At 53.9% G+C, this 25,551-nt stretch overlaps 1 protein-coding gene across 2 annotated transcripts; it reads right to left on the reverse strand.

Moving 5' to 3' along the window:
• Window positions 1-946: 946 nt before the first annotated feature.
• KANK2 (KN motif and ankyrin repeat domains 2) lies at window positions 947-24,773 on the reverse strand. 2 transcript variants are annotated; one of them, XM_019801906.2, is made up of 12 exons: window positions 23,844-24,770; window positions 22,748-22,867; window positions 21,107-22,318; window positions 11,447-11,614; window positions 11,248-11,350; window positions 10,013-10,252; window positions 9,470-9,557; window positions 8,719-8,938; window positions 7,832-7,974; window positions 5,241-5,441; window positions 5,072-5,161; window positions 947-3,035 (listed from the first exon to the last, which is right to left on the reverse strand). In XM_019801906.2, the coding sequence occupies exons 2-12, from the start codon at window positions 22,782-22,784 to the stop codon at window positions 2,982-2,984; spliced, it is 2,556 nt and encodes an 851-aa protein (XP_019657465.2). In that variant the 5' UTR covers window positions 22,785-22,867; window positions 23,844-24,770; the 3' UTR covers window positions 947-2,981. The 2 variants fall into 2 exon arrangements, with proteins under 2 accessions (XP_019657465.2, XP_034513691.1); XM_034657800.1 differs by lacking the exon at window positions 22,748-22,867 and having other exon boundaries at window positions 23,844-24,773.
• Between the last annotated feature and the right edge of the window lie 778 nt (window positions 24,774-25,551).

The raw sequence follows: 25,551 nt of genomic DNA on the forward strand, positions 1-25,551 counted from the left end.
GTGAGCAACAATATTTTTTATTTCTGGAAGGCCTCTTGGCTCACAGACCCCTCTGGAAAACTGACAGGAGTAGACCTTCAGTTCAGAAATACATAACTTTACGTAAATTTCCGGGACTTCCAAAACCTTCTGAAAGCCCCCCATGATCTCGTGGTGGAAGGGTCCAGAGGAAAAACAGAGGAGAGGTAAGGAGAGCAATCTTCAGTCACCCCTGGGGGAAGTGAGGGGAGGGACCCAGGGACGGGCAGGGAGGATGCTCCACTTCCGGTCTTGGTGTCACTGACGCAGGGATATTGTTTGCCAAAAGCCATAAAGCTATACACTTTTGTACGCGATCTGTGCACAAAATGTACGCATAGGATACCTCGATAAAAAATCAAACAGCAAAACAAAATTCTAAAGATCCAACCTATCAGAAAAAGGTGTGACGGGAGATAGCCCACCTTGTTGACAACAGCAGGCATTTCAACCAGTTGGGACCACGGCACCTTCCACTGTGCCAAACCTTTCTGTATTTTTAGATTTTTGCCTTTTATGGTCACAATGAATTATTTTGTCACAAGGAAAAAAAAAATCAGTAAAGATGTTTTCTGATGCAGAGAAGGGAGTTTACTGTATTATTCTTGTCACTTTCCTGTCGCTTTGAAGGTTGTTTCAAATAAGTCCATTTTAATTTTAATTTGATTTTTTTTTTGAAAGAACATGTGTGGGGCGGAGGGGCAGAGGGAGAGGGAGAGAGAGAATCCCGGAGCAGACTCCCCGCTGGGCATGGAGATCGACATGGGGCTCCATCCCGTGACCCTGAGATCACAACCTGAGCCAAAACCCCATCGGACGCTTCACCGACCGAGCCACCCAGGCGCCCCAAAATCAGTCCATTTTAAAGAGAGATCTATCTGAACGCTTAAAGAGGGACACAGTGAGACAAAGGCCAGACGCTGATGCGTGGACATTATCATAAGGTAGCTTTATTAAGTTCCTTTACCTTCTACAACACGATTACAAAAAGGAATACTTCATGTAAGTGTAATACTGTCTTTATGGACGTACCGTGGTCGTGGTCGGAAAGTGAAGTTCAAGGTCATGAATACACGTGAGGAGAGCACAGGGACAAAGGCGGGACATCCCCGGAGCCTCGCACACCAAGCGCCAGGGGCAGGGGAAGGATAAGCAGGGATAAATACGGACTTATCTGGGGGAGGGGGATGGATTGTCGATAAGCTGCTTCTAGGAGCTTAAAATAAACGTAAGTGCTGGCTCTAGGGCCGGACACACGGGCACACAGCTCTTGTACCACTCCTCAAAGCTGCCCAAAGCTGCGGCCTTCCGTCACACACCAGCCTCTGTCCCCAGTCAGCTTTGGTTTTGTTTTCTCTGATACACACACACACACACACACACACACACACACACCCAACCTAGAGTGTCTCCTTTGCCCGTCCAAGCTCTTTTGTCTTCAGTACCTCCCTTCAGTCAAAATCAAAGCAAGCCAGACTCCATCAAGCCGAGAAACCCACTTTTCTAGGAGAGAAGCCAGCGCCTCACTTTACTGAATGAGCACGAGCACTCAGGGCTGTGGTTTGGCTTCAACCCTGGCGGCTGAGCTGAGAGAACCGGACGACAGGGGACGGGACATCTATTGGCTGGGGACCTCACTCCCTGTCATAAGGCACTTCTCAAGTCTCCAAACCCATCCCCCACTCCCCCTTTTTTTTTTTTTTTTTCTGTTCACAAAAGGAAGGAACTGGAAAAAAAACTATGTTAAGATTCTGGGGGACAAAACAGGCCATGAAGGAAACTGTGTGTGTCTGGCGAGCCCTATTTCCAGCAGGCTCTGTTCCAGGCAGCTCCGGAAAGCCTGTAGGTTTTTTAAAAAAAAAAAAAAAAAAAAAAAAAGGAAAGAAAAAAAAAAACAAAAAAAAAAACCCCAGCTGGCCCTTGTTTGGTTTTCGGCAAAGCCCTGTCTCTTTAAGTTTGCACTGTGAGCGCTCGGGGGCAGCCAACTTTTAATTGTGCACACATGGAGTTTTTGGAGCTTGCCCGATGCTTTGCCAGCAAGCGCATGCCCTGTTTTTATTTCCCCCCCTTTAAGGAGAGAAATTCTGGAGTCTGGGGAGGCTGAGGGCGGCCCTGTTACCAGGGTTCTAAGCCCAGGGACTCAGCAGTTGCTCTGGGAACTGGATTCATTTCCTGCATCCCCAGGTCTGAAAGATTTTCTAGGAAAATTAATATTTTCCAGGGCCTCCACGCAGGGAGGGGACGGGTTTCTGGGTGATTTATTCGATGTGAACTGCTCACACATTTCGGCTGCTGGGTCCTGAGCCCCCTTACTCGAAAGCAGAAGGAAGGACTCAGCTTCCTGCCCTGAGTGACAAGGACAGAATCTGTTTTGTGAAGAGACCAGAAGAAAATTCTCCCAAGAGAGGTCTGGGGGGAGTGGACAAAACACTATTATATAGCAGACAATTAAATGTGGGGTGGGCGGAGGGGGGGGCGTTAAGCCACTCCAGACGTGACCCATGCATAAGAACATTCAGGATTAAAATGAAAATAGGCGATTCCAGTGACTTTCAAGTTTGGCAACAAAGAATATGATTTCCCCCCTCCCCCGACAATGACTCAAAAATACAGTATTTTCCCTTTCACCCTGCTCCATCCATAATTGCCAGTTGATGGTTCTCCATGTTCTTCGTAAACCCACACCCCAGCACCGGCCACTGGCGCCAACTCATGTCAGACTCCAGCTCCAGTCTGTGCCGCGGCTGCACTGAACCGGCGTACCAGGAAAAACCCGCTTCAAGCCGGAGTCTTGGTGCTGCCGGGGGCTCCTCCTGGGAAGCGGAAGAAAAACCCACTTGCCTTTGAGATGTGGGCCTTGGTGGGTCTGCGTGGGGGCTGCGAGGGAGGGGATGAGGGGCGAGGGACGGCTGGCTCCGGGTTTGGCTGGCCCCGAGCAAAGGTGCCTCTGGCCTCTGTCACGGCTACTCTTCGGCAGAGGATGACGCAGGACTTTCGTCGTCGGACATCGGGGCAAACTGAAACAAGAAACAGAATTCTTTTTGTTTGGCTTCATTTCCAGGGCCTGCAAGGCGCCAACTAGGTTGGCTGGCCCTGGGACTGAGATGAATGAACAAGAGAACTTGGTCTCTTGGCCGCAAGGAGGGGATGTTCAGAGAAGCGAGGGATGCCGAGGAGGATTTTCATCACAGGATGGAGGGGGAATGAAAGTGGACAGCAGGTAGTCAGGGCGGGGGCCTTCTGAGCAGAGTGATGTTGAGGGGTGGGGCTTCCCGGCAGAGGAAGCAGCAAGTGCAAAGGCCCTGAGGCAGGAGCAGCGGAGAGGCAGAGCAGACTGAGCGAGGGGCAGAGGAAGAAAATGAGGGAGAGGTAAGGGTATTTGTGCAGGACTTGGTGGGCTCTGGGGATGAGTCTGGCTTTTTCTCCAAGTAGGGTGACAGCCACAGAGGGCTGTGAGCCAAGAAGGGATGTACCCTAACTCAGGTGTTACAGTGACCTCTGGAGACTGGAGGTAGCAGTGAGGGTGGGATCCAGGGAGACAGGAAGCCAGGGTGGAGGCGATGGCAGCGGTCCAGGTGGACAATGATGGAGGTCTGGGGTCTGACTCTCAGGGGTCCCTGGGAGGAGGATCACACATCAGACAGCAGCTCATGACCTGGTCCTATCACCCCCATCTTCCGGTGGAAGAAACTGAGGCTTAGCTGATCCCCAGGTGATGCCCTGAGCACCACAACTGAGTCCCAGGTGTCCCAACACCCTGGCGAATGAAGCTGGGAAAACCCAGAGCCTCAGTAAGAACCTGGAAGTCACGTGGGTGATGGAAGGCTTATATCGGTGACCCTCACTCTTCTGGACCATTTGGGGGGTCACTGCGGTCAATACCCTCCATGCCACCCTTGAGCCGGGCCCCAGATGTGCCTCAGGGAGGCCAGGGCAAGTGAAAGGTGGAGTGAGGAGGAAGGAATGGTGAGTTTTCTGCCCAAGGTCTGGAGACAGATGGCCCCGGGGCCTCCACCCCTTCCTATCTGTGAGACTCTGGGCCAGGGGTGTAGCCATTCTAAACCTCAGCTTCCCAGCCGGAAAAACGGAAAGGATAACAGTACTTTATGCAGCTGAATCAGGCTCTTGTGGAAGGTTCGAGAAATCATGGCTGAGAGGAACCTAGAATACGGTGCATCAGACTGGAAGAGCCTGTCTCCTACATCAGACAAGGGTATCGCTTTAGGGACCTATGAGGAGTGCCCCTGTCTCCCCCTTCAGACTGGAATGGCTCTCTCCTCCATCAGACACTTATGATACAGCAAATATCAAAATTATCCTCCTCTTAGGCTTCCAGAGAGTGCTGTGCTAACAGGCATCATTTCTTAAACACCCTGGTTTCTGTGCTCAAATACGAGAAATGCCCAGTTAGACACAGGTTAGGCTTCTTTACAGTGAGACATCTCAAGGCCTTGAATATACACTGACATGCTTCGGGTAAAAGCCAAAGTCCTCGCTGTGGCCCACAAAGGCCTGCAGGATCTGCGGGGTCACCTCCTTGCTCTCGTCTCCTCCCGTGGGGGCCCCTGATGCTCCTCAAACACACCAAGCATGCTCCTGCCTCAGGGCCTTTGCACTGGCGGTTCCTTCCGCCTGGACAGCCACACAACTCATCCCCCCAGTCCTCTATAGCTCCCCGTCTCTCTCCCTGTCCCTCCTACCCTCTTTCAGATTTCTTTCCAGCAGTTACTATCATCTGGCTAGGATACACTGATTTCTATATTTTGTACCTGCCTGCTCTGTGGGGGCAGAAACTGTTTCCTGTTTGGTTCGGGGCTGTGGCCACCAGGGTCCATCATGTAGTAGGTGCTCCGTAAATATTTCTCAGATGAGTGAATGGTAATTACCAGCATGCACTGGGAGCCAGACAGGTCCAGGTTCAAATACCATGATACATTCTCAGCTGTCTGTGCCTCACTTCCTCACGGGGACACCAGGAAGGTTCAACGAGCATGGGCCCCATCCGTCCCCCTCCCAGAGCGCCCCCCCCCGCCCCGCCAGGGTTGACACTCACCGAGCACTTGATGTTCATGCGGGAATACAGCATGGACGCGATTTCACTCTGCCCGGCGTCCAAGGCTACCATCAAAGCCGTGCTCCCATCCTGTAAAGCACCCGCTGCTATGACAAGGCCCTGAGTGGTGCTCCCACCCTCCCCGGGATGCCCTGGGCCAAGGACTCACACGGTCAGTGAGTGAGATGTCACAGCTGGGCACAGCCAGCAGGAGCCCCGTGATCTCCTTGTGGCCGTGCTCACAGGCGCACATGAGGGCCGTGGAGCCGTCATCATCCTGCACATTGACGTCCGCTTCACAGGCCAGCAGGGCTTTGACCACGTCCACCCGCCCGTGGCTGACGGCCAGCATTAGGGCTGTCTGCCCCGCCTGGGCAGGGCAAGGAACAGGTTTACGGACTCTGCAGGGCCCTGAGGCATGACACCCCTGCTCTGAAACCTTCCGTGGTTCCCAAGTACTGTGGCAGTAATGGTATCCCCACTTGCTGGCCTCCTAGATCTCAAACAATCCGTCCCACCACAGGGCCTTTGCACGTGCTGGTCCCGCCTCCTCCTGCTGCCTCCTTCTCATCCCTCACGTCTGGGCTTAAATGTTTCCTCTTTGCGGAGGTGCTACTTGCCTACCCACTCCCATCCCTAACTAAAGCAGGTTCCTCGCTCCCAGGTATCAATATAGATGTACGGATTTATTGAGCTAAGATTTGTACTCTTCCGTATGGCAGTTGAACCTCAATGAAAATCAAATCAATGTTCATTAGTGGATAAATGGAAAAACAAACTGCAGTATACCCATTCTACGGAGTTTCATTCAGCCTCAGAAGGCAATGAAGAACCGATGTGCACCGCACCATGGACGGACCTTGAAAATACTATGCTCGGTGTTAGAAGCCAGACCCAAAAGAACACGTACTACGTGATTCTATTTATACAAAATATCCAGAATTGGTAAATCCGCAGAGATAGAAAACAGACTGGTGGTTGCCAGGAGCAGGTGGAGGGGGAATGGGAAGTGACTGCTAATGGCACAGTGCTTCCTTTTGGGGTAATAGGAAAGTTCTAGAAGTAGATAGAGGTGATTGTTGTACAACATTGTTAATGTACTAAATGCCACTGAACTGTATACTTTAAAAGGGATAAACTTTTTTAAAAATTATTATTATTATTATTATTTTTTTTAAAGATTTTATTTATTTATTCGACAGAGATAGAGACAGCCAGCGAGANTAAAAATTATTATTATTATTATTATTTTTTTTAAAGATTTTATTTATTTATTCGACAGAGATAGAGACAGCCAGCGAGAGAGAGAACACAAGCAGGGGGAGTGGGAGAGGAAGAAGCAGGCTCATAGCGGAGGAGCCCGATGTGGGGCTCGATCCCATAATGCTGGGATCACGCCCTGAGCTGAAGGCAGACGCTTAACCGCTGTGCCACCCAGGCGCCCCTAAAAAATTATTATTTTTTGAGAGAGAGAGAATGCATGCAAGGGTGGGAGGACAGAGAAGGTGGGGTGCAGAGGGAGAGAGAATCGTAAGCAGGTTCCATGCCCAGCCCAGAGCCCAGAGTAGGGCTTGATCTCATGACCTGAGATCATGACCTGAGCCAAAATCAGAGTTAGGGGGCGCCTGGGTGGCTCAGTCGGTTAAGCGTCTGCCTTTGGCTCAGGTCATGGTCCCAGGGGGTCCTGGGATCGAGCCCCGCATTGGGCTCCCTGCTCAGCAGAGAGCCTGTTTCTCCGTCTGCCTCCATGTATGCTCGCTTGCTCTCTCTCTCTCTCTGTCTCTCTGTCAAATAAATAAATCAATAATCTTAAAAAAAAAAAAAAAAAGCCAGCAGGGTCTGCTCCTTATGTCTCAGGACAGCACCCTGCTTCTCTCCTTTGTGGTCTTTAAGCTGCTGCAAATCCCTCCCTTTCTTGCTATCCCCACGGAGTCCTGGCCTGTCCACACCCCAGACACTTCCATACCCTCCTGACTTCTCCCCAGAACGCAGCCAAAGGGAGATCTTTCAAATCGGAAAGCAGGCCATTGCCACTGCTGGTGGCTTTCTGCCGCCCCCGAGTCCAAACCCGCTCCCAGCCGCTGTGCTGCCTGAAATGCTCTCAGCTCCCAGAGCTCCAGGCTGGCCAGTGAACTTCAGGACTTGTGCCCGCCTGTCCACCACCTGAGTCCCCAGCGTCCAGCTGCGGCTCACTGAACTCCCAAGCAGGATGTGGGATGGTGTCGGGTTAAGAAAGGTGGAGGCTCCCTCCCGCACCCCCCACCCCGTTCTCCCCCAGAAGGCCCTGTATCAGGGGCAGCCTGGCAGGCAGGTCATTAAGAATGGGGTCCTAGATGGGGCGCCTGGGTGGCACAGCGGTTAAGCGTCTGCCTTCGGCTCAGGGCGTGATCCTGGCGTTATGGGATCGAGCCCCACATCAGGCTCTCTCGCTATGAGCCTGCTTCTTCCTCTCCCATTCCCCCTGCTTGTGTTCCCTCTCTCGCTGGCTGTCTCTCTCTGTCAAATGAATAAATAAATAAAATCTTTAAAAAAAAAAAAAATACCAAATATATGCTGACTACAAGAAATTCATTCAAATTACNAAATCCCACCACCTCTCGTCCTGACCCTGAGGAAATGGGCGCTTCTCTGAGCCTTGGCTTCCTTGCCTGGGGAGCGGGGATTCTCCCTGGGCATGGAATGAGATCACATGTGGGGTTGGTGCACAGCCAGGACTTAGAGGGAAGGGCTGCCTGGGTCTGTGGCACTGACGGCCTGTACCTGGCTGGCTTTGGCATTGACGTTTCCGAGCCGGAAGAGCTGCAGGACGGTCTCGATGTCATCCTGGGTCTTCAGGGTGGCCAGGGCGGTGAGCATGATGGGGCTGTAGCCAGCACGGTTCTGCTTGTCCACCTGACACACACCTGGGGGTAGGGGTGGCAAGGAGGACACGGGGCCCTCAGACCCCAAAACTGGGGGAGCGCCCATGAGAACCAGGCAGCATCTCCCCCACCAGTGGCCAGATTCCTCCCTTCTCTCAGGCTGAGAGCCCCATCCTGCCCCAGGGTCTCTGCCCCCATTTTGCTCCCCATTAGATGAGGGACTTCGAAGGGGGAGACTGTGTTTCATCTATCAGCCTGGAGACTCTGACGCTGGCACCCAGGTTTAGGGCTAAGAATAGGGGTCGTGTCTCCTCCATGGATCTGGAAGAGCCAGTCCCCTTTAGCCTGGCCTATATCTTCTCCGTCGGATGGTGGGCTCTGCCTCCTCCATCAGTCTGGGAGGCTGTGTCTTCCCTGTTAGACCAGGGAAGGACAGGTTTTTCCCTGCCTATTCAAGGACCGTATCTTTTCAGTCCCAGAGGCTGTGTCCTTCTCTCGGATCAGGGCTCCAGAGGTGTCACCTTCATCACACAGGGGTCCTTGGGGGGGGCCGGAAGCTCTACATGTTGTCCCTAAGACCATGTCTGCCTTTTCCAGTACACTGGGGCTGTGCGTAGGGCCTATATACCTCCCTCACCAGACTGGAAGGGGGGTTTTCCTCCATCAGCAGGGAGGACAGTGTCTCCCCCACCACACTGGGAGGCTGGTATGTCCTCAAGAGACAGAGAGGGCAACGTCTCCGCCATCAGACCATCAACAGCCGCCGGGGCCGCTTGTCCAGCTCACCGCTGTCAAGCAGCTGCCGCACCACGGGGAAGTTGGCGTGAGACACAGAGTAGTGCAGAGCCGTGTTGCCGTTGCTGTCGGCGATGTTGACCACGTAGTCCAGCAGGCGCGCCGACATGGCCCTGAAGGTGACCAGGTGGCGCCGCACGAGCTCGGGGTGGGCGTCGCTGCGGCAGGCCAGGCGCAGCCACTCCTGCAGCACCGTGGTGTAGGCCACTTTCTGGGCACGGTCAGGGAGGGGGTATGAGGGCGGCAGCAGCCGGCTCCCCACCGCCCCCCACCCCGGACAAAGCCCCAGGTTGGGAGCGTGTGTGGACACCTCCATCCAGAACCAGAGCCTGAAGGAGAAGCGTGGGCAACCCTCCCAGATGCGCCCCTGACACTAGAGTATGGGATCCGCATCCTGGACAAGGACGCTAAAGGGGACTCCAGGCACCACAATCCCAGATGTGCCCCCAGGGAAGGCATAAGCATCCATCCCGCCATGTACGGACCCCCGTAAAGAGAAATGTGGCAGCGTCTTCCCTCAAGCCCCCAAAACAACAGGAACGGGAGGTCAGGACTGCGGGGGGGCGACCATCCTCGGGCCCCTCCCACCCCCCTGGCCCCTCTCCAGGGCCCCTGACCACCCAAGCTCTCGGCTTGGATCCCGGACTCCCTTCGAAGCCGGCACAGGGAGACACTGTGGATGAGAAGCTTGGGTGGGGGTGGAAGGGAAGGAGGGGACCCCAGGCCCAGGGCCCCATCGTACCAGCTCCCGCTCAGTGAGGGCACTGGGGTTGTCCAGGTACTTTTCCAGGGCCAGGCAGGCTGAGATGAGGTCGGGGCTTAACTCCATCCTGCCAGGGGCAGACAGGAGGGACGTTTATCTTGGGAGTGCTCCCCTCAGCCCCCCGGCTGACCCCAGACATGGGGAGCAGACAGATCCCAAGTGAAACTGCACACACAGGCTCAGGTTTATTCCAAGCGGGCAGCGGTGGAGAGAAAATCTTTGCCTGAGGGCAGATTTTTCATCAGAGGGAAAAAAAGACACCAGCGGGATGGGCAGGTGTGGTGTAAGGACAAACTTTGCCTGTCCCTTCAATTCTGATCCCAACAGCCCAAACTGCCCGCATCAGGCCCTTTATCAAAGCCTGCAGACCTTCGGATGGCCAGGAGAAAGTGCTGGTTCGCTAATTCAGACTAAGGTGTGCACGACTGCTGGGAGGTTCCCTCAGAGGGCATGAATGGTGAGATTTGAGGCAGAGATCACCCACCTCACCCCGTCTGAGTCCCTCCCACACAGAAAACTGACCGGATTTCCTCCTCCGCATTCGCTCCTGATGCGCCCTCCGCCACCGGCACCTGCTGAGACTCCCGAGACAGCTGGCACTCCTCCTGGCCGCTCTTGGCCACTGCCGTCCCCGAGGGCCTGAGCTGGGGGGCTTCGGCCACACTTAGAACCCTCTCCTCTGGCTCTGGGGCCTCGTTCTCTGTGCTCTCGTTGTCTGAGAAGTTTTCTGCTGTGCTGGAGTCCTCAGATGAGGACTGGTATCTGGGAAGGAAGGACAGATGGAGTGAGGAGACGCAGCAGATGGGGCAGGACCTGGGCTCAGACTACTTGACCTCTCTGCGCGTCGGTCTCCCCATCTGTTAAATGGGAATGATGGCTGTATCAGCCTCACAGGGCTGCGGGGGTGTTCTTACAGCTCCCGGCACACGGTAATTGCTCCATAAACACCAGCTGGGACTGTGGTCGTACTCGGGGTGGGTCAGGGAGAAATACCACTCTCAGCCTCTACTCCTCATACCTTGTCCCCCTTTGCCCCTTACACAGGTCTAACTGTGTCAGAGCCTCACCCCACTGCAAACAGGTCCCTCTTGTGCTTCTTGCTGCCTCCGGACAAAGTCTAAGCTTTGGGCCTGGCCTTCAAAGTCCCCAGACCATCCCTGTCTACCTGTTCCTATGCCTCCTGCTTCTCACGTATGTCGCTGCTTCCTCCCACCCTCTGAGCCTTTCCCCAGGCTGTGCCCTCCACCAGGAGGGCCCTCCCAACCCCCACTCTTCTCTCTGCTAGCTCCTGTTCATCCCGCAGCACACTTGTCCCCTCCTTCAGTGTCTTCCCTGGAGACATTAGTGCCTCCCCGACACCCCGCGCTGCCTGCTCGTCCCCGTCCCCTGTCGCTGCTCCAACCACACCGGGTCTGAACTGCCAGCCAGCGCCCGAGGGCCCACTGGGCTGGGAGCTCCATCAGGGCAGGAAGCTGAGCCCGGCACCTCCTGAGGACTAGCACGGGGCAGCAGCCACAGCACAGGCTTGGGGGACTGACCACCGGGGCCGAACCCTGGTCGCTGTGTGAGCTCCAGAAGGTATCCGGTCCTGGAGTGCCTCAGTGTCCCCAACTGTCTACTGCGGCTTGGTTAAAGGAATGAATCAAAGTAAGGGGCTCAGACCAGGGAGCGTTCTCGGATGTGAGCAAACCAAGGAACAAACAGGAGGGTAGAAGCTGAGGAACGGGTGGGGGCGTGGGGTGGGGGGCTCCTCTCACCCGCCATTGACCCCCACAAACTGGAGGCTCCGCCGGTGGGCCGCGGGATCTGCGGGCTCCTCTTTGCGCTTCATGATGGACCGCACGCCTGCCGGGGGCTCGCCTGGGGGGACGGGTGGTGTAGTAAGAACCTCCCGAAGGTAGACCCTGCGCCCGGGCCTCTGGGGCCCTGTCCGCCTCGGAGGCCACCCTCACTCACCTGCGCCCCCCGCCTCCTCTGACTCGCGCGACGCTGCTGGCCTGGTGGGCTCCGTGTTAGCACCCTCACGGGCACTCATGCCACCTGCGTTCTTTTCGGGCTGTGCCAGGGGGGTCGCCGCCACCCCTGGGGGTGACGAGGATGACTCCGCCGGAGCCTGTGGGAGCCCTGCAGGGGCAGGAAGAGAGGTGCTCACTGTGGGTGACAACTGGAGTAACAGCCGCCTCCTCGGGGTCACACACCCCGGGCCAGGCGCTTGGAGCGCTGCAGCTGGAGTCGCTGTGTCAGCTCTTCCCAGCCCACGAGATTCTGATTGTGACAGATAAGGAAACTGAGGCACAGAAGGCTGCCTGAGGTCACCCAGTGAATGAGCAGCAGAATCTGATTCCAACAGCAGTCTCTTGTCTGCGCGGGCAGCTGGTCAGGGACAGAGAAGACACTGTGACTCTACAATCCTGGCCTGTGACCCCTCCTCCAACATCACACTGAGTGTTGCCTGGAAACAAGGTTTGATCACAGCCAAGGGTCCCCGTCATGGTAGGCACTCAACTCTCCCATGGACAAGCTGCGTGACCTTAGGTAAGTCACTTAACCTCCCTGTGCCTCGGGAGAATGCCATTTCCTCCATCATGGCGTTGCTGTGCAGACTGAAGACAGCAACGCGGGGGGACAGGGCTTGGAACGATGCCTGCACGTCAACAGTGCTTGAGATCATTTGTTTTTTGTTTGTTTTGTTTTGTTGTTTTTTTTAAAGATTTTATTTATTTATTTGACAGAGAGGCAGCGAGAGAGGAAACACCAGCAGGGGGAGTGAGAGAGGGAGAAGCAGGCTTCCCGCTGAGCAGGGAGCCCAATGTGGGGCTCGATCCCAGGACCCTGGGATCATGACCTGAGCCGAAGGCAGACACTTAACGACTGAGCCACCCAGGTGCCCCTTGAGATCATTTGTTAATTCAAGAGAACTGTAAGCACTGTTTTGATAAGATTTATTAGTATTTTAACAAAAGCAAGGTTGCATTATAGATACCACAGCTCCCTTCTTCTGAACTTGAAGCAGATAACACTTGAACAATCAGGAAAAAGAAACAATAAGGGCTATTAGAAAATACTGTCTTTTAAGATTTTATTTATTTATTTGAGAGAAAGTGAGCAAGAGAGAGAGCACGAGCAGCGGCAGAGGGAGAGGGAGAAGCAGAGTCCCCGCTGAGCAGGGAGCCGGATGTGGGGCTCGATCCCAGAACGCTGGGATCCTGACCTGAGCTGAAGGCAGATGCTTAACTGACTGAGCCACCCAGGGGCTCCAGAAAATAAAAATTAAAACCCCACCCAGGGAGGGGTGCCCGGGTGGCTCGTTTGGTTAAGCATCTGATTCTTGTTTTTGGCTCAGTTCATGATCTCAGGATTATGGGATCCAGACGTAGGTCGGGATCCGTGCTCAGTGCAGTGTCTGCTTGAGATTCTCTCGCTTCCTCTGCCCCTTCCACCCCACTCACATGGATGTGCATGCTTGCTCGTGCTCTCTCAAATAAATAAAATCTTAAAAAAAAAAACAAAACCCATCCAGGTAGATTTTCAGTTTGGGAAAATGGAAATGTTCTGGAAATGGATGGTGGGGATGGTCATACAACAATGTGAATGTGCTTAGTGCCACTGAACTGGACACTTTAAAATAGTTAAGATGGGGGTGGGGCGCCTGGGTGGCTCAGTCAGTGGACATGTGACTCTTGATCTCAGGGTCATGAGTTCAAGCCCCACACTGGGCATGGAGCCTACTGAAATAAATAATAAAAGTAAAATAAAATAAAATAGGGGTGCCTGAGTGGCTCAGTCGTTAAGCGTCTGCCTTCGGCTCAGGTCATGATCCCAGTGTCCTGGGATCGAGCCTCACATTGGGCTCCCTGCTCAGCGGGAAGCCTGCTTCTCCCTCTCCCACTCCCCCTGCTTGTGTTCCCTCTCTCACTGCCTCTCTGTCAAATAAATAAATAAAATCTTAAAAAAATAAAAATAAAATAAAATGGTTAAAACGGTAAGTTTTATATTAAGCACACGTTACCACAATTTGAAAAAACCACCCAGGTTGGGCAGAGGACAAAGGGCTCTGTGGGCACTAGGTCCCAAGGGTGCCCACTGCCCATGTGGGAGTGGGGGCGGCAGGGACGGGATCACCAGCCTGGAGCCAGAAACAGAAATGCCACCGTGAGTGGCTGTCCCCATCTCAGAACCTGCTCAGGTTCCCCCAGGCCACATGCGTCCCTGCTTCCCCAGGACGTTTCATTTCTACCCCTGGCCATCGGGCTCTGCAGACCAATTCCTTTCAATTCCCTTTAATGGTTACAACTTTTTTTTGACAGACACAGCGACTACTTCCTCAAGTCCGGAGTTAAGAACAGAGAGTCAACAGTCAGCACAAGCAAAGCGTGAAGAACAGAGGAGACACAGTCACAAATGTGTCTGAGGCGGCCAGCCCAGGGTGTGGCCAGCACGGCGGCTTCCAGAGCCGCAGCCCCAGCCCCTGTGGGGAACCAAACACACTGGGGTTTTTATGTGGATCTCCTGATTTCTTTTTTAAACTCTTGTCAATAAATTCACATCCAACAAACAAACAAAATCACTCCGGGGCCAAGTGGGATGTGTCAGGAGGCAAACGGGCCAGTTCACCATCTCTCAGTGATTGGCCCCAAACTCCGGACTCCTCATTTCAAAACCAGGAGGGGTCAAAAAACCAGGTGAAACAACATGTGCTCAGTGAAAGCAGCCAGTCACAACGGGACAAATACTGCAGGATTCCACTTATGTGAGGTCCTTCGAGGGGTCACACTCTCAGAGACAGGAAGTGGATGGTGGGCGCCAGGAGCCGGGGGAGGGAACAGGGAGTCCGCATCTGACGCGGACGAGTTTCAGTTTGGGAAGATGGAAAAGTTCTGGGGACGGATGCCGGTGATGGTTGCACAACTGTGTGAATGTACTTATGCTACTGAACCAGATGCTCAAAGTTGGGTAAAATGCTAAGTTTAATGTTCCATGTGTTTTACCACGATTTTTTAAAAGTGGAGGCAAAAAAAAGAAGAAATAAAGCAGCATCATAGCCCATTCTTTCTCAAGGGAAAAGCAGGCCTTGTCTCTAAAAGCTTGGATGGCTCCATCAAGCACGAGGAGTTCAAAGTCAGACACTGCGATGCTAAAACAGCAATAACAGTAATAAAACCGATCATAGTTATTACTATCATTCCACTAAGGAAAGGGGCAAAAGGATACCACAGTTTCTATGGAGGAACTGAAGTCCACAACCAGCTAAGACAACTTTACAAAAAAGGGCAAAGATGGGGAACCTGGCTGAGGAGAGAGTAAAACATTCCAAACAGCCACAATGGCCCAAACAGCAGGCATGCTGAGGGAAGAAATGGGCCAAAGGAACAAAGACGAGAAGAGAAGGACGCCCCAGGCCCCAGCTGAGGGAGCTGGCGTTAAGACAAAGGGGTTTCCACAAATTAGTGGGAAAGGTGGTCTCTGGGGTGTGATGCTGGGAAAAGCAGCTTACTCGACCCAAGAAAAATCAAACTTGATCCCTACCTCACGCCTTAACACAAAAACTCTGAAGGATCAATGTAGCTTCTGGAAGCTATAAAGCTATAGGAAAAAAATGTAACAGCATTATCGGGGGCCTCAGGAAGGGGAAAGATTCCTTTAAAAATTCCTCAAAGATGGGGCACCTGGATGGTTCAGTCAGTTAAGTGTCTGACTCTTAATTTTTGGCTCAGGACATGATCTCAGGGTCGTGAGACCAAGCCCAGCATCAGGCTCCACCCCGTGTGTGAAGCCTGCTTAAAATTCTCTCTATCCCTCTCCCTATTCCCCACTCTCTCTCTAAAACAAACAAACGAACCTCAAAGTACATATGAAAAATATGAGATGATCTCACTTTCATGCAGAATTGGAAAAAAACAAACTCCTGGATGCAGAGAATAGATCGGTGGTTTCCAGAGGCAGGGGGTGAGGAAATGGGAGAAGGGGGTCAAGAGGTAGGAATTTCCAGTTATGAGATAAATAAATCCTGGGGATGTCCTGTCCAGCATGGGGACTATAGCTAAAAATGCTGCATTGTACATTTGTAAGTTGCTAAGAGAGTAGATCTTTTTTTTTTTTAAAAGATTTTATTTTATTTATTCGACAGAGATAGAGACAGCCAGCGTGAGAGGGAACACAAGCAGGGGGATTGGGAGAGGAAGAAGCAGGCTCATAGCAGAAGAGCCTGATGTGGGGCTCGATCCCATAACGCCGGAATCACGCCCTGAGCCGAAGGCAGACGCTTAACCGCTGTGCCACCCAGGCGCCCCAAGAGAGTAGATCTTAAACGTTCTCAACACAAGAAAAAATTTGTAACTCTGTGAGCTGACAGACATTAACTCAACTTACTGCGGTCATCATTTTGCAATATATACAAATATCAAATCATCATTTGTATATCTTGAATGGGTACAATGCTACCTACCAAATATATCTCAATAAAACCTGAAAAAAATCAAAAATTAACAAAAAAAGAAAAATATGATGGGTTTAACTGTATCTGACATGAAGATTTCTACTTGATTAAAAAAACAAAAACAAAAACAAAAACCCTTGTAGACCAAAGTTAAATGATAGAAAAATACACACCATGGGAAGATATTCACAATGCCAAAAATGACCAAGGGGTTATCTTCTAGAGCAAGACTCAATAAACTTTTTCTGTAAGGGGCCAGACAATAACTATTCCCAGTTAATGTGAGTCATAAGGGTGTCAGTTGCAAAAGCAGTGTTGGACAATATGCAAATTAGTGGGCGAGGCTGTATCATGATAAATTTCAATTTCATATAATTTTGCTCATGTCACAAAATGTTGTTCTTCTTTTCATATTGTTCAAGCATTTAAAAACATAAAAATAATTCTTAGCTTGCGAGCCTATAAAAACAGGCAGGGGGCTGGATTTGGCCCAAAGGCTGTAGTTTGCCAACCTCGATTCTGGAATATGCCAGAACTTCTCAAAATTGCCTGAGGAAAAATGGACAAAGCCTACAAATAAGTGATTCACAGAGGAATCTTATTAAACATGTATGGTGATGCCCAATCTCACCCAAAAAATCAAAGAAATGCACACTAAAACAAGGAGATACCACTACGCGCCAGTGTCGATGGGCAAAACATGAGAGAAAACTTCATGCTGGTGGGTATGTGGGAAAATGGGCACCTCGGATCCAAGCATGGCTGGTGGGAGTGTGGACAGGGAGAGCTTTCCCAGAAAGGATCAGACAAAATGTGGAGTGAAGTGGTGAATTCCCTGTGATTCAGGGGAGGCAACACATGAAGACAGCACTGTCACTGCTCACGGCAGCCAGGAGCTGGAAGTCACCCAGGTGCCCACCAAGGGGGCACGGATAAGAAAAGTGGAGCACGCCCCTAGGGCAGAAGGTGACACGTTCGTTACAAGTGACAAGCCCAATGTACAAGCATCAGGATGGAGAGTTCAAAAAGACTGTACAGAGAGAGAGAAAAAAAAAAGAAGAAACAGCAAGATTTTTTCCTTCGGAAATCACAATACCGTTTTAGGAAATCAAGCATGCACAGAGAATATTTTTCAAGGACACTAAAATGTCTAAATAAGCTTTTGGAAGGTGGATTGCAAGGAATGATATTACACGGGCTGGGGGCGGGGTGGATTGTGCATGGCATAGAGCAGGGGTTGGCTAACTACGGACCGTGGGCACGATTTTTGCATTTTTGATGGTTGGAAAAAACAAAGAAGAATGCTATCTGGGACATGTGAAAAATACATGAAATTGAATTTCACATAGCCACGCTTCTTTCTTTATATACTGTCCACGCTTACATGCTACACAGGCAGAATTGAGGCACTAAACTCATCAAAATGCATACATTAAATATGCAAAAAAATTTTGCATATTAAGCTCACGTCAATAAAGCTTAAAAAAAAAAAAAAAGAACCAAGCAGAATTGAGCCATCGCAACAAAGATCATCTGGCCCACGGAGCTGAAAGTATCTACTACCCTCAGCATTGAGGGCGGAAGGTGAAAGGGGAAAAAGAATCAAGTAAAACGAGCGAGCTGGCATGCACAGCCTGAGGGAGCTGGGCGCCGGGAGCTGAACAGTCTAGATAAACTCGGTTTGGGCATCCTTCGGGCCAAGAGAAATTTTTAAAAATGTAAACCACTCAGCCACCCAGTGTGGGAAGGGAGGAGTGAGGCCACAGGGGAATAAAGCAAGTTGGCAACAGACGTCATGGGCCTCAACACTGGTCTTCCAGGGGCGCCTGGGTGGCTCAGTCGATGAAACGTCTGCCTTGGACTCATGTCATGATCCCAGGGTCCTGGGATCTTCTCCCTCTCCCTCTGCCCCTCCCCATGCTTGTGCTCATTCTATCGCTCTCTCGCTCTCTCAAATAAATAAATAAAACCTTAAAAAAAAAATGGTTTTCCAGAAACCTTGCTGAGAAAACAGAAGATGTGAGGGGTTTCCGCAGAAGGACGTCTGCGTGGCATGGAGGACCGCAAAGATCGACGTGGCTCCTCCGTAAATTCTGCGTCCCAGGAATTTTTAATGATGAGAAGAAATGCCTCTGGGATCAGGTTAAATCCAACACACCAAAGGTGGGGTTTGAACCCTGGCTTCATGAACGGTGGGCAACCACCCTGGGCCTCCGTTTCCTCATCTGTAAAATGGGGATGAAAACACCATCCACGCATCCGGGTGGCTTGGGAAGAGGTAAATGGGTTAAAAAAAAGAAAAGAGCGTCTAAAAATGGCCCAGCCCCTTAGTGAGGCTGCCTAACTGCTTTTAAAAAGCCAAATAACGCAAGACAACACGTTCCACCAGCATCGGTTCCCTGTTGCCAGGCTTGAAAAATATATATTATTTTCTGCATTAAATATTTCGGAAGGAAAGAAGAAGTGCTGACAACAGCTGCGTCTGGGCGGTGATGGGTTTATGGGGGTTTTGCTTTGTGTTCCAGATTTTTCTGTTACTTCCCAAACTTTCCACAAAGAATATGAATCGCTGTCAGAGGAATATGTGTCGAATGGAGGCAAAGGAAATTTCAAAGCCTTGGAGCCCCCACGGATACACATGCCCAGCTGCCCCTTCTCCCCGTGATCTCCCTGCGGTGCCTTTGGAAGGTGGGGGGATGGGACTGGTGAGGCCTCCAGGCCTCTGCGGGCCCCACCCACCCTGGTCAGCTTGAGGCGAGGGCTGCTTCTCACCCTCCCCACCCTTCTGCTGCAGGGAGGGAATTGTAGATGGCAGAGAAATCCTCCTTGCCTCCTCCTCCAGGGAGTACTCCCAGACCTAACCATCAAGCGGGCCGACCTAAACACATGGTCCGAACACGTGTTAAGCTGTTTCATTTTTCATAGTGCTCCTCCCCAGTCTATAAGCCCCGCAGGACCCCCTCTGATGCTGTGGCACCTCTGGACCTCGCTTCTCCAGCCTCATCCTATTCCAGCTGGTTCTGCACCCTGATGTGCTCCAGGCCTTCCTCACTTCAGGACCTTTGTCCCTGCTGTGAACAGTCTTCTTCCCACCTCTGGGCCACCTGGCTGCCTCTTCTCTTTCACATCTTGGTTTAAAGGGCCAACAGCCTGATGCCACACGGAATGCTCGATAGAAACTGACTCATTAAACCTCACACTGATCTGGTGACCCTGGGCTGTCAGGACCCCCGATTTGCAAGTGAGGCACACAGAGGTCAAGTAACCGGCTCAAGGGCACAGAACTAGGGAGCAGGGAAAGCAGAACTGGAACCCAGACCACCACCCCATCCAATTGCTGCCTGCCCCGCGCCCCTGTGTTATTTACCCCTGTTTTATCTGTATTCTCTGAGGTGGTATTTCTTCACTTATTACACGGCTTCACTTGTTCATGGCACGGGCTCCGTCTACCTTGTTCACTGCTGCGTCCCCAGTGCCCAGAAGAGTCTGGCACATAGCAAACATTCAATAAAAGTCTGCTGAATGAGAAGACACTGAAATGAAGTGGCACACTCCAGTTCTGCCCAAGCAAAGCAGAGACTGGGGCTGGCTGTAGCAAGAAGGAGTTAAGTAAGACACAAGGAAGAACTTTTGGGGGCAGCAGCCTGCACAGAGTGGGAACATCACTATGTGTGTCCTGCAGGCAGGCAGCCCCATGGCTGCCCTAGGTGGCATGTCTGGAATGAAGGCCGCCTCTCGGAAATCCCAAGGCTGAGCCGGGCAGGGCCACTGGCTGGGGGCCAGAGTCAAAGGGCCGGGTGTTTGCGATGGACACAGAACAGAGCAGTGGTGTCCTGAGCTGGCCAGGAACAACATGGAAAAAGCAAGAAAACACAGCTGGGTCCCCACCCTCCAGCTTGCGCCCTCGGGTCCCTCCATGGGGCTCTGACATTCGAGACTGGGATGAGAACCTGAGCTGCACCTTTGAGCCTTCTGTGGGTTCAGGCTGACCTTGGACTAGATCCTGGCTCAGCCACTTTCTGGCTGTGTGACCTGGGGCAAGTACAGCTTTTCCCCGAGCCTCAGTTTCTCCCCTGTTATAAGCAGAACTGGCCTGAAAATGATCAACAGAAGCAGCAACGAGCAGGGACTGTGGGTTTACTGTGCGCATTAATTCACAAGAGTCCTAGAGGCGCTGTCGCTATGCCACTTTACAGATCGGGAAGCTGAGGCCCAGCGAGGTGAAGTCCCTCACCTAGGGCTACATCGAGAAGTCGAATTTGAACCCAGGTGGCTTGACTATAAAGCCCATACTCTTTAGCCTTCCATGAGCGAAACCCTTAGGATAGCACCTGGCACCAGGCTAGCACTTGATAAAGAACAGCTGTCATTATTATGAATCATTCCGACAGCTTCTCCCAGGAGCCTAAGGGTGGCAGTGGAGGGGCAGCTGTCATTTTGTAGATCCCACATCCTCTTTCCTGGCATGAAGACTCAGCACTTCCTCCAGGGGGACATCCCTTTGTTCCCTCAAAGGCCACAGGACTTGGGTGGGGCTCCTCTACTCCCAGGATCTGGGGTTGGGCAGTGAGGGACAATGATTGGCTCGGGGATGGGCATATGACTGCTACCGGCCGATGAGGGGCACCCCTGGGATTTTTTATTGGCACTATTTGGACTGAGAGGCTCCCTTTCCACTGAGATGGAAAGACAGATGCCTGGAGAGGTGGGACCACTTTCACTCACCTAAGACCCCAACGTGCATAGAAGAAGAGTTAGAGATCCTTGATATTGGAGCACCTAGATCCAGCTATACCTGAAGCTGTCACTAAGTTACATGAACAACACATTTCCTTTTCATTGTCTAGACTGGTCTGAAATTGGTTTCGCATTTACTGAATAAAGTGGGTGGGTTTTTTGGCCCCAAAAACCAACAGTCTTAGGGACCCTCCCTCAAATACCTCTTGTTTTCGGGATTCTTACAACATATTAGTCATGAAGACGCACACTTAATCAGATACCTGATTTTTCTGCATGCCTCCCTACAGCACAGAATCAGTGGCACAACTGTCCCCTTTTTGCTGGCAAAGAGATAGAGGCTTTGAGAGCCAGAGTGGTTACCCAGGACTGGGGCTAGACCATGGCATTCACAGGAACAAAGAGGACCTCCCACCATCCTCCCCCTGTCCACTATGGCTCACCTGCTGTCCCATCGCAGCTTCGTTCCGTGATGCTGATCTTCTTCACCAGGTGGACGTTGCCAGTGGGCGCAGTGGATGCTGGGAACACTGTCTCTACCACCTCATGGCTACGGAACACTGCAGGGCTCTCAAACCCTCCAGATGTCGCCAGGGACCGCAGCCCTGCCCCATAGGGCTCCAGACTCTGGGCCCGCTGTGCAGGGGCCCCGGCAGCTGTACTGGCCACCACCTCCACCTCTCGAGGGCCCTCTACCACCCGGACAGTGTCCACGCGGATGGGGCTGTCTGGTGATGGCCGGGCCTGGGGCTGGGGGTCAGCCTGCCGGGCCTGAGCTGCCTGCAGCTCCTGGAGCGCTTTCTTGAGCTGGGTCTCCAGAACAGCCACCTTAGCAGCAAGGGCTGCCTCCCCGTCGGGCACACCCAAGTCCCGCTCCCGGACCCAGGTGCCCACGCTCCGGGTCTCGAGTGTCACTGGGTCCTCGGGGGGCTCTGGGAGGTCCAGGCAGAGCTCGCTGCGGCCCCGGGCCCCTGTGGGATGGCCCAGGAATTTCTGGCTCTTGAGCTGTACTGTGAGCTGCCGTTTCTCCTCCTGGAGCACCGAGAGCTTCACCTGGAGCACGGGGATCAGCTTCACCTGCTCCTCCAGCTGCCGCAGCTTCCGCAGGGCACCTGCCATCTGTTCCCGCACGTGGGCCAGGTGCCCGGCGCTGGGAGGCACAGGTGTGGACAGTCCCGAGCCCCGTGGCGTCGGGGGTGGCAGCCCCACGCCCACCAACGAGCTCGTGGAGCCTGCTGCGCTGGGGGTCAGGGAGCCCAAGCCAGGGGGCGCAGCTGCCTGGTCCTCCAGACGGCGACGGGCGTCCAGCAGCGTGCGCTCCACGCGTGGGTTGAAGCCGGATCGGGTCTCCAGGGCACCATACTGTGGGTAGAAGCCACGGCCACAGTAGGAATAGGCCGAGTGGCGGCTGTCCCCGCTGGCATTAGAGCACAGGGACTCGGTGGATGTCCACCAGGAGCCAGGACCTCGGGGCAGTGAGCCGAGGCGCGGCCGGCGCTGCACGGCCACGCGCCGGAGCGTGTGGCCTTTCTCGATGTCATCCACGTACTTGAGAAAGTCCAGGTCGAGGCGGTAGCCATAGGGCGTCTCCACGGAGTATGGTGGGTCAGGCTCCCTGGCAGGGAAGGCGGGTGGGGAGGCTGGACCCGGGGTCCCTGGGGCGTGAAGAAAGACCAGGGCCTCTGAACACTGCTGTCCCCTCCTCAGGGTGAAGACCCATGTTCCTGGGAGAGTCAAGGTTTATTTGCCCAAGGGACAGGAGCCCACTGGGTGCTCAACTGTGACTCCAGTCTCAGGGCAAGGCCCTGTCACCCCCTCAGAAACCCTCAGGGTAGGCCTGTGCCTACTCCTTCAACACCCCCAGGGCAGGGACCCGTGTCTCTACTCAGACCAGCCCCCTTCCCTGAAAGACTGTCTCTCCCATCAGACCCTCCAGGGCAGAGCCAATAGGTCCTCATTCAGGCCCTCAGGGCGGGGCTGTATTCTACCCTCAACACCGCCCACCCCGCGGGCCTGCCCCGAGGCAGGGCCGTATCTTTCTCCCAGACCCCAAGACAGGGCCCTTTCTTCCTGAGACCGCTGACCTGGGAAGGGGGCTGGCACGTGCAGGACTTGGGCCATCCTCTGGTCTGCAGATGCTCCTCAAGAGTCACGGGGCAGGGGGGGGGGCTCTGACTCAGATCACCTGCAGCACAGGGGCGTACCTAGGGAGAGGGGATATTGGAGCCTGGAGTCAGGAGCAGTCTGCGGGGGGGGGGGGGGATGGGGGANGGGGGGGGGGGGGGGAATGTGGGCACCCCTCCTCTACAACTGTCCCCCTCCCATCCCCCACCTCTTCCCCGAGTCCGGGACCCTCTCATAGGAGCACACCCGGCCTGGCTTGTGGAAAGGGGTGGGGGGGGAGGGCCCCCGCGGCCTGGAACAAAGAAACCAAACCTCACGGCCTGCCTGCACATCTGTCCAGCCTCTGGACAGGCTCCAGCTGTTCCCACAGCCCCGCCTCCACAAGGCCCTGGGCCGGGGGGCCCCAAGCCCAACAGGCCCCACCCTTCCTGCACCCCTCCTCTTAGCCCAGGCCAGAAGCTGGCTGCAGGGACAGATGGGGGCTGAGGTGGGCAGAGGGCTGGGACACTAAGTGGGGGGACAGTCTTCCTGCAAGGATCCCAGAACACAGAGACACAGGGGCACAAGGAGAGATGGAGTTCAGGGTAGGGGACCCCAAAGCAGAGTGGGGTCAGGCCAGCTAGAGAGAGGGGGGTATGGAAAGTTGGGGGGAGGCAGTGAGGAGCAAAGCCTTTCCTCTTTATGGAAACAATTTTCTCTAAAAATAAACAGTTTCGCTGCCGGGCTACACGAGAACTTCCTGCCCCCCCAGGATGCGTCCGGCTCAGGGGCGCAGCAGGGATAGAAGGCCGGGTGGTGGCCAGGGAAGTCATGGGGGTGGGGGGGAGGAAGTAAGAGAGGGTGCCTGGAGGCTGCAGAAGGGAGGGACAAGCAGAGCCTCTCACTAACCCCTCCTCAGCCCGGGAGACCAGCCAGGACCCTTTTGTCCCCACGACTCAGCCTGAGCTTGGCCAGTCCTTTCTGCTGTCTGACCTCTAGACACCCTGCTCCAGAGGCCCCGGCCCAGTCCACCAACGAGGACCCTTTCTGGTGTACGGGTGCCAGGGCAGTGGGTACCTGGGAGGATGGGCCAGGCGGGGCACCTGCCGGGCATGAAGGCGGGGCTGGGGCTCCGGAGGTGGCCGAGCTTGTCCTCGTCTCACACTCTGCTCGCCTCTGCTTAGTGTCTTTGCTTAGTCTCTCCACGTCTCTCAGCGTCTCTCCACGTCCGTCTGTCTCGCTCCACTTCTCTCTCCCTCTCTCTCCACGTCTCTGTCTTTCAACTCCTGGAGCACAATCACCAATTGTATGAAATTTGCTTCTCCACCTGCTTGAGGTTCACCCCCTACACACCGGGAAGGTATCAAAAGTATTTTCTGGAGACCTGAGAGAGACTGGTGGCAGGAAGGAGAATTGGAAAAGCCTGTGGGGGCCCCTGGAGGTGAAAAGCGGTGGGGTGAATAATAGTAATAACTGTAATAATCACCCCAGCTGCTCATTTGATCACAACATTCCCATCAGGCACACGGTTATTGCCCTGTTTTGGAGACAGGGAATCTGGGGGCCCAGAAATGTCCAGTGACTTGCCAGGGTCTCCAGAGGGGGAAGTGTCTGGGTCTGGACTTGAACCTAAGCCTGGCAGATTCCCCACTGCCAGGGCCACACCACCCTCACCCCCAACTCCGCATCCCTCTGCCCATTTCCCCAGACACAGAGACTGAGGTCTGGGGGTCTCCAGTCATCTGACCACCCTCTATGTGCAAGGATGACTCTAGGTCTAGAAAGCAGATGGAGGGGGAGAGTGTGGTGGATGAAGCCCCTCTCCCTGTAGGGGACCTCTGGGATACAGAAAAGCAAATACCGGGTAGGAGAGAGATGGAGAAAAAGGGAGGCGGGACACTCTGAGAGCGGACAGGTAAGGCGGCGCGGGGTCCCGGGCAGGCCCGAATGTCCAGCGGGGGTCTCCCTGAAACCCCACTCCAAGACAAACCCGGACGTCTCTGGGGTCTCCCCGCCCCAAAGATGGGGGCAAGGGTGACCCCGCCCCGTGCAGGGAGAGGCGGGGCCTGCGGGGTCCCCGGCTAATGGCAAACAGCTGCCGCTCCCCACGCCGGCCCAGCCGCCAGGCCGAGGCCCAGCCCGGCCGGACGCCCCGCCGCCTTCCCGCCGTCTGGGGCCTGGCTCGGCTCGGCCACGGAGGAGGGCGAGGGGGGACAGAGTGGGGGTAGAGAGGGAAAGAGGAGGACCGAGATGGGGGAAAGGGGCAGAGGGAGGGCAGTGATGCGGGAAAGGGGCAGGGCGAGAGGTACAGATGGAGAAGGATGGGGCCGGGGGAAAGAAGCAGGGACGGGGTCAAAGACGGGGAAGGGACAGAGACGCGGGGAACGAGACACTCAAAGTCCGGAAAGTTTGGACCTAGACGGTGAAGTTGGAGGCAGCGGCTCGTGGAGAGCGGCGAGGTCGCGCCCCGGGATTAGGGGTGAAAAAAAAAAAAAAAAAAAAAAAAAAAAAAAAAAAAAAAAAAAAAAAAAAAAAAAAAAAAAAAAAAAAAAAAAAAAAANCCCCACCGCCGGCCGAGGTCTGGAAGCGGCCCAGCACAGGCCTGGTACGGGGTGGCGTGACTGCCGCGGGGTGGGGAGTGGGGCTGGGTCAGTGTGAGGCTGCGTAGGCAATGGCTAAACCGGACCTGGGCTCCAATCCCTGACCCACCAAGCCTCTAACTGCTTGGGTGCCTCAGTTTCCTCACCTGTAAACGGGGGGGTTAAGAATGCATCCTACCTGATAA

This window comes from Ailuropoda melanoleuca, chromosome 4 (assembly GCF_002007445.2).
Source record: "Ailuropoda melanoleuca isolate Jingjing chromosome 4, ASM200744v2, whole genome shotgun sequence".
Taxonomy (NCBI): Eukaryota; Metazoa; Chordata; class Mammalia; order Carnivora; family Ursidae; genus Ailuropoda; species Ailuropoda melanoleuca.

Coding starts and splice junctions, on each gene's coding strand:
- KANK2 (XM_034657800.1), bottom strand. CDS start 23,880: ATGCCCGGCAGGTGCCCCGCCTGGCCCATCCTCCCAG. Junction 11,351..11,446: donor AGAGGAGGCGGGGGGCGCAG/GTGAGTGAGGGT, acceptor CCGTCCCCCCAG/GCGAGCCCCCGGCAGGCGTG. Junction 8,939..9,469: donor CCCTCACTGAGCGGGAGCTG/GTACGATGGGGC, acceptor GACCGTGCCCAG/AAAGTGGCCTACACCACGGT.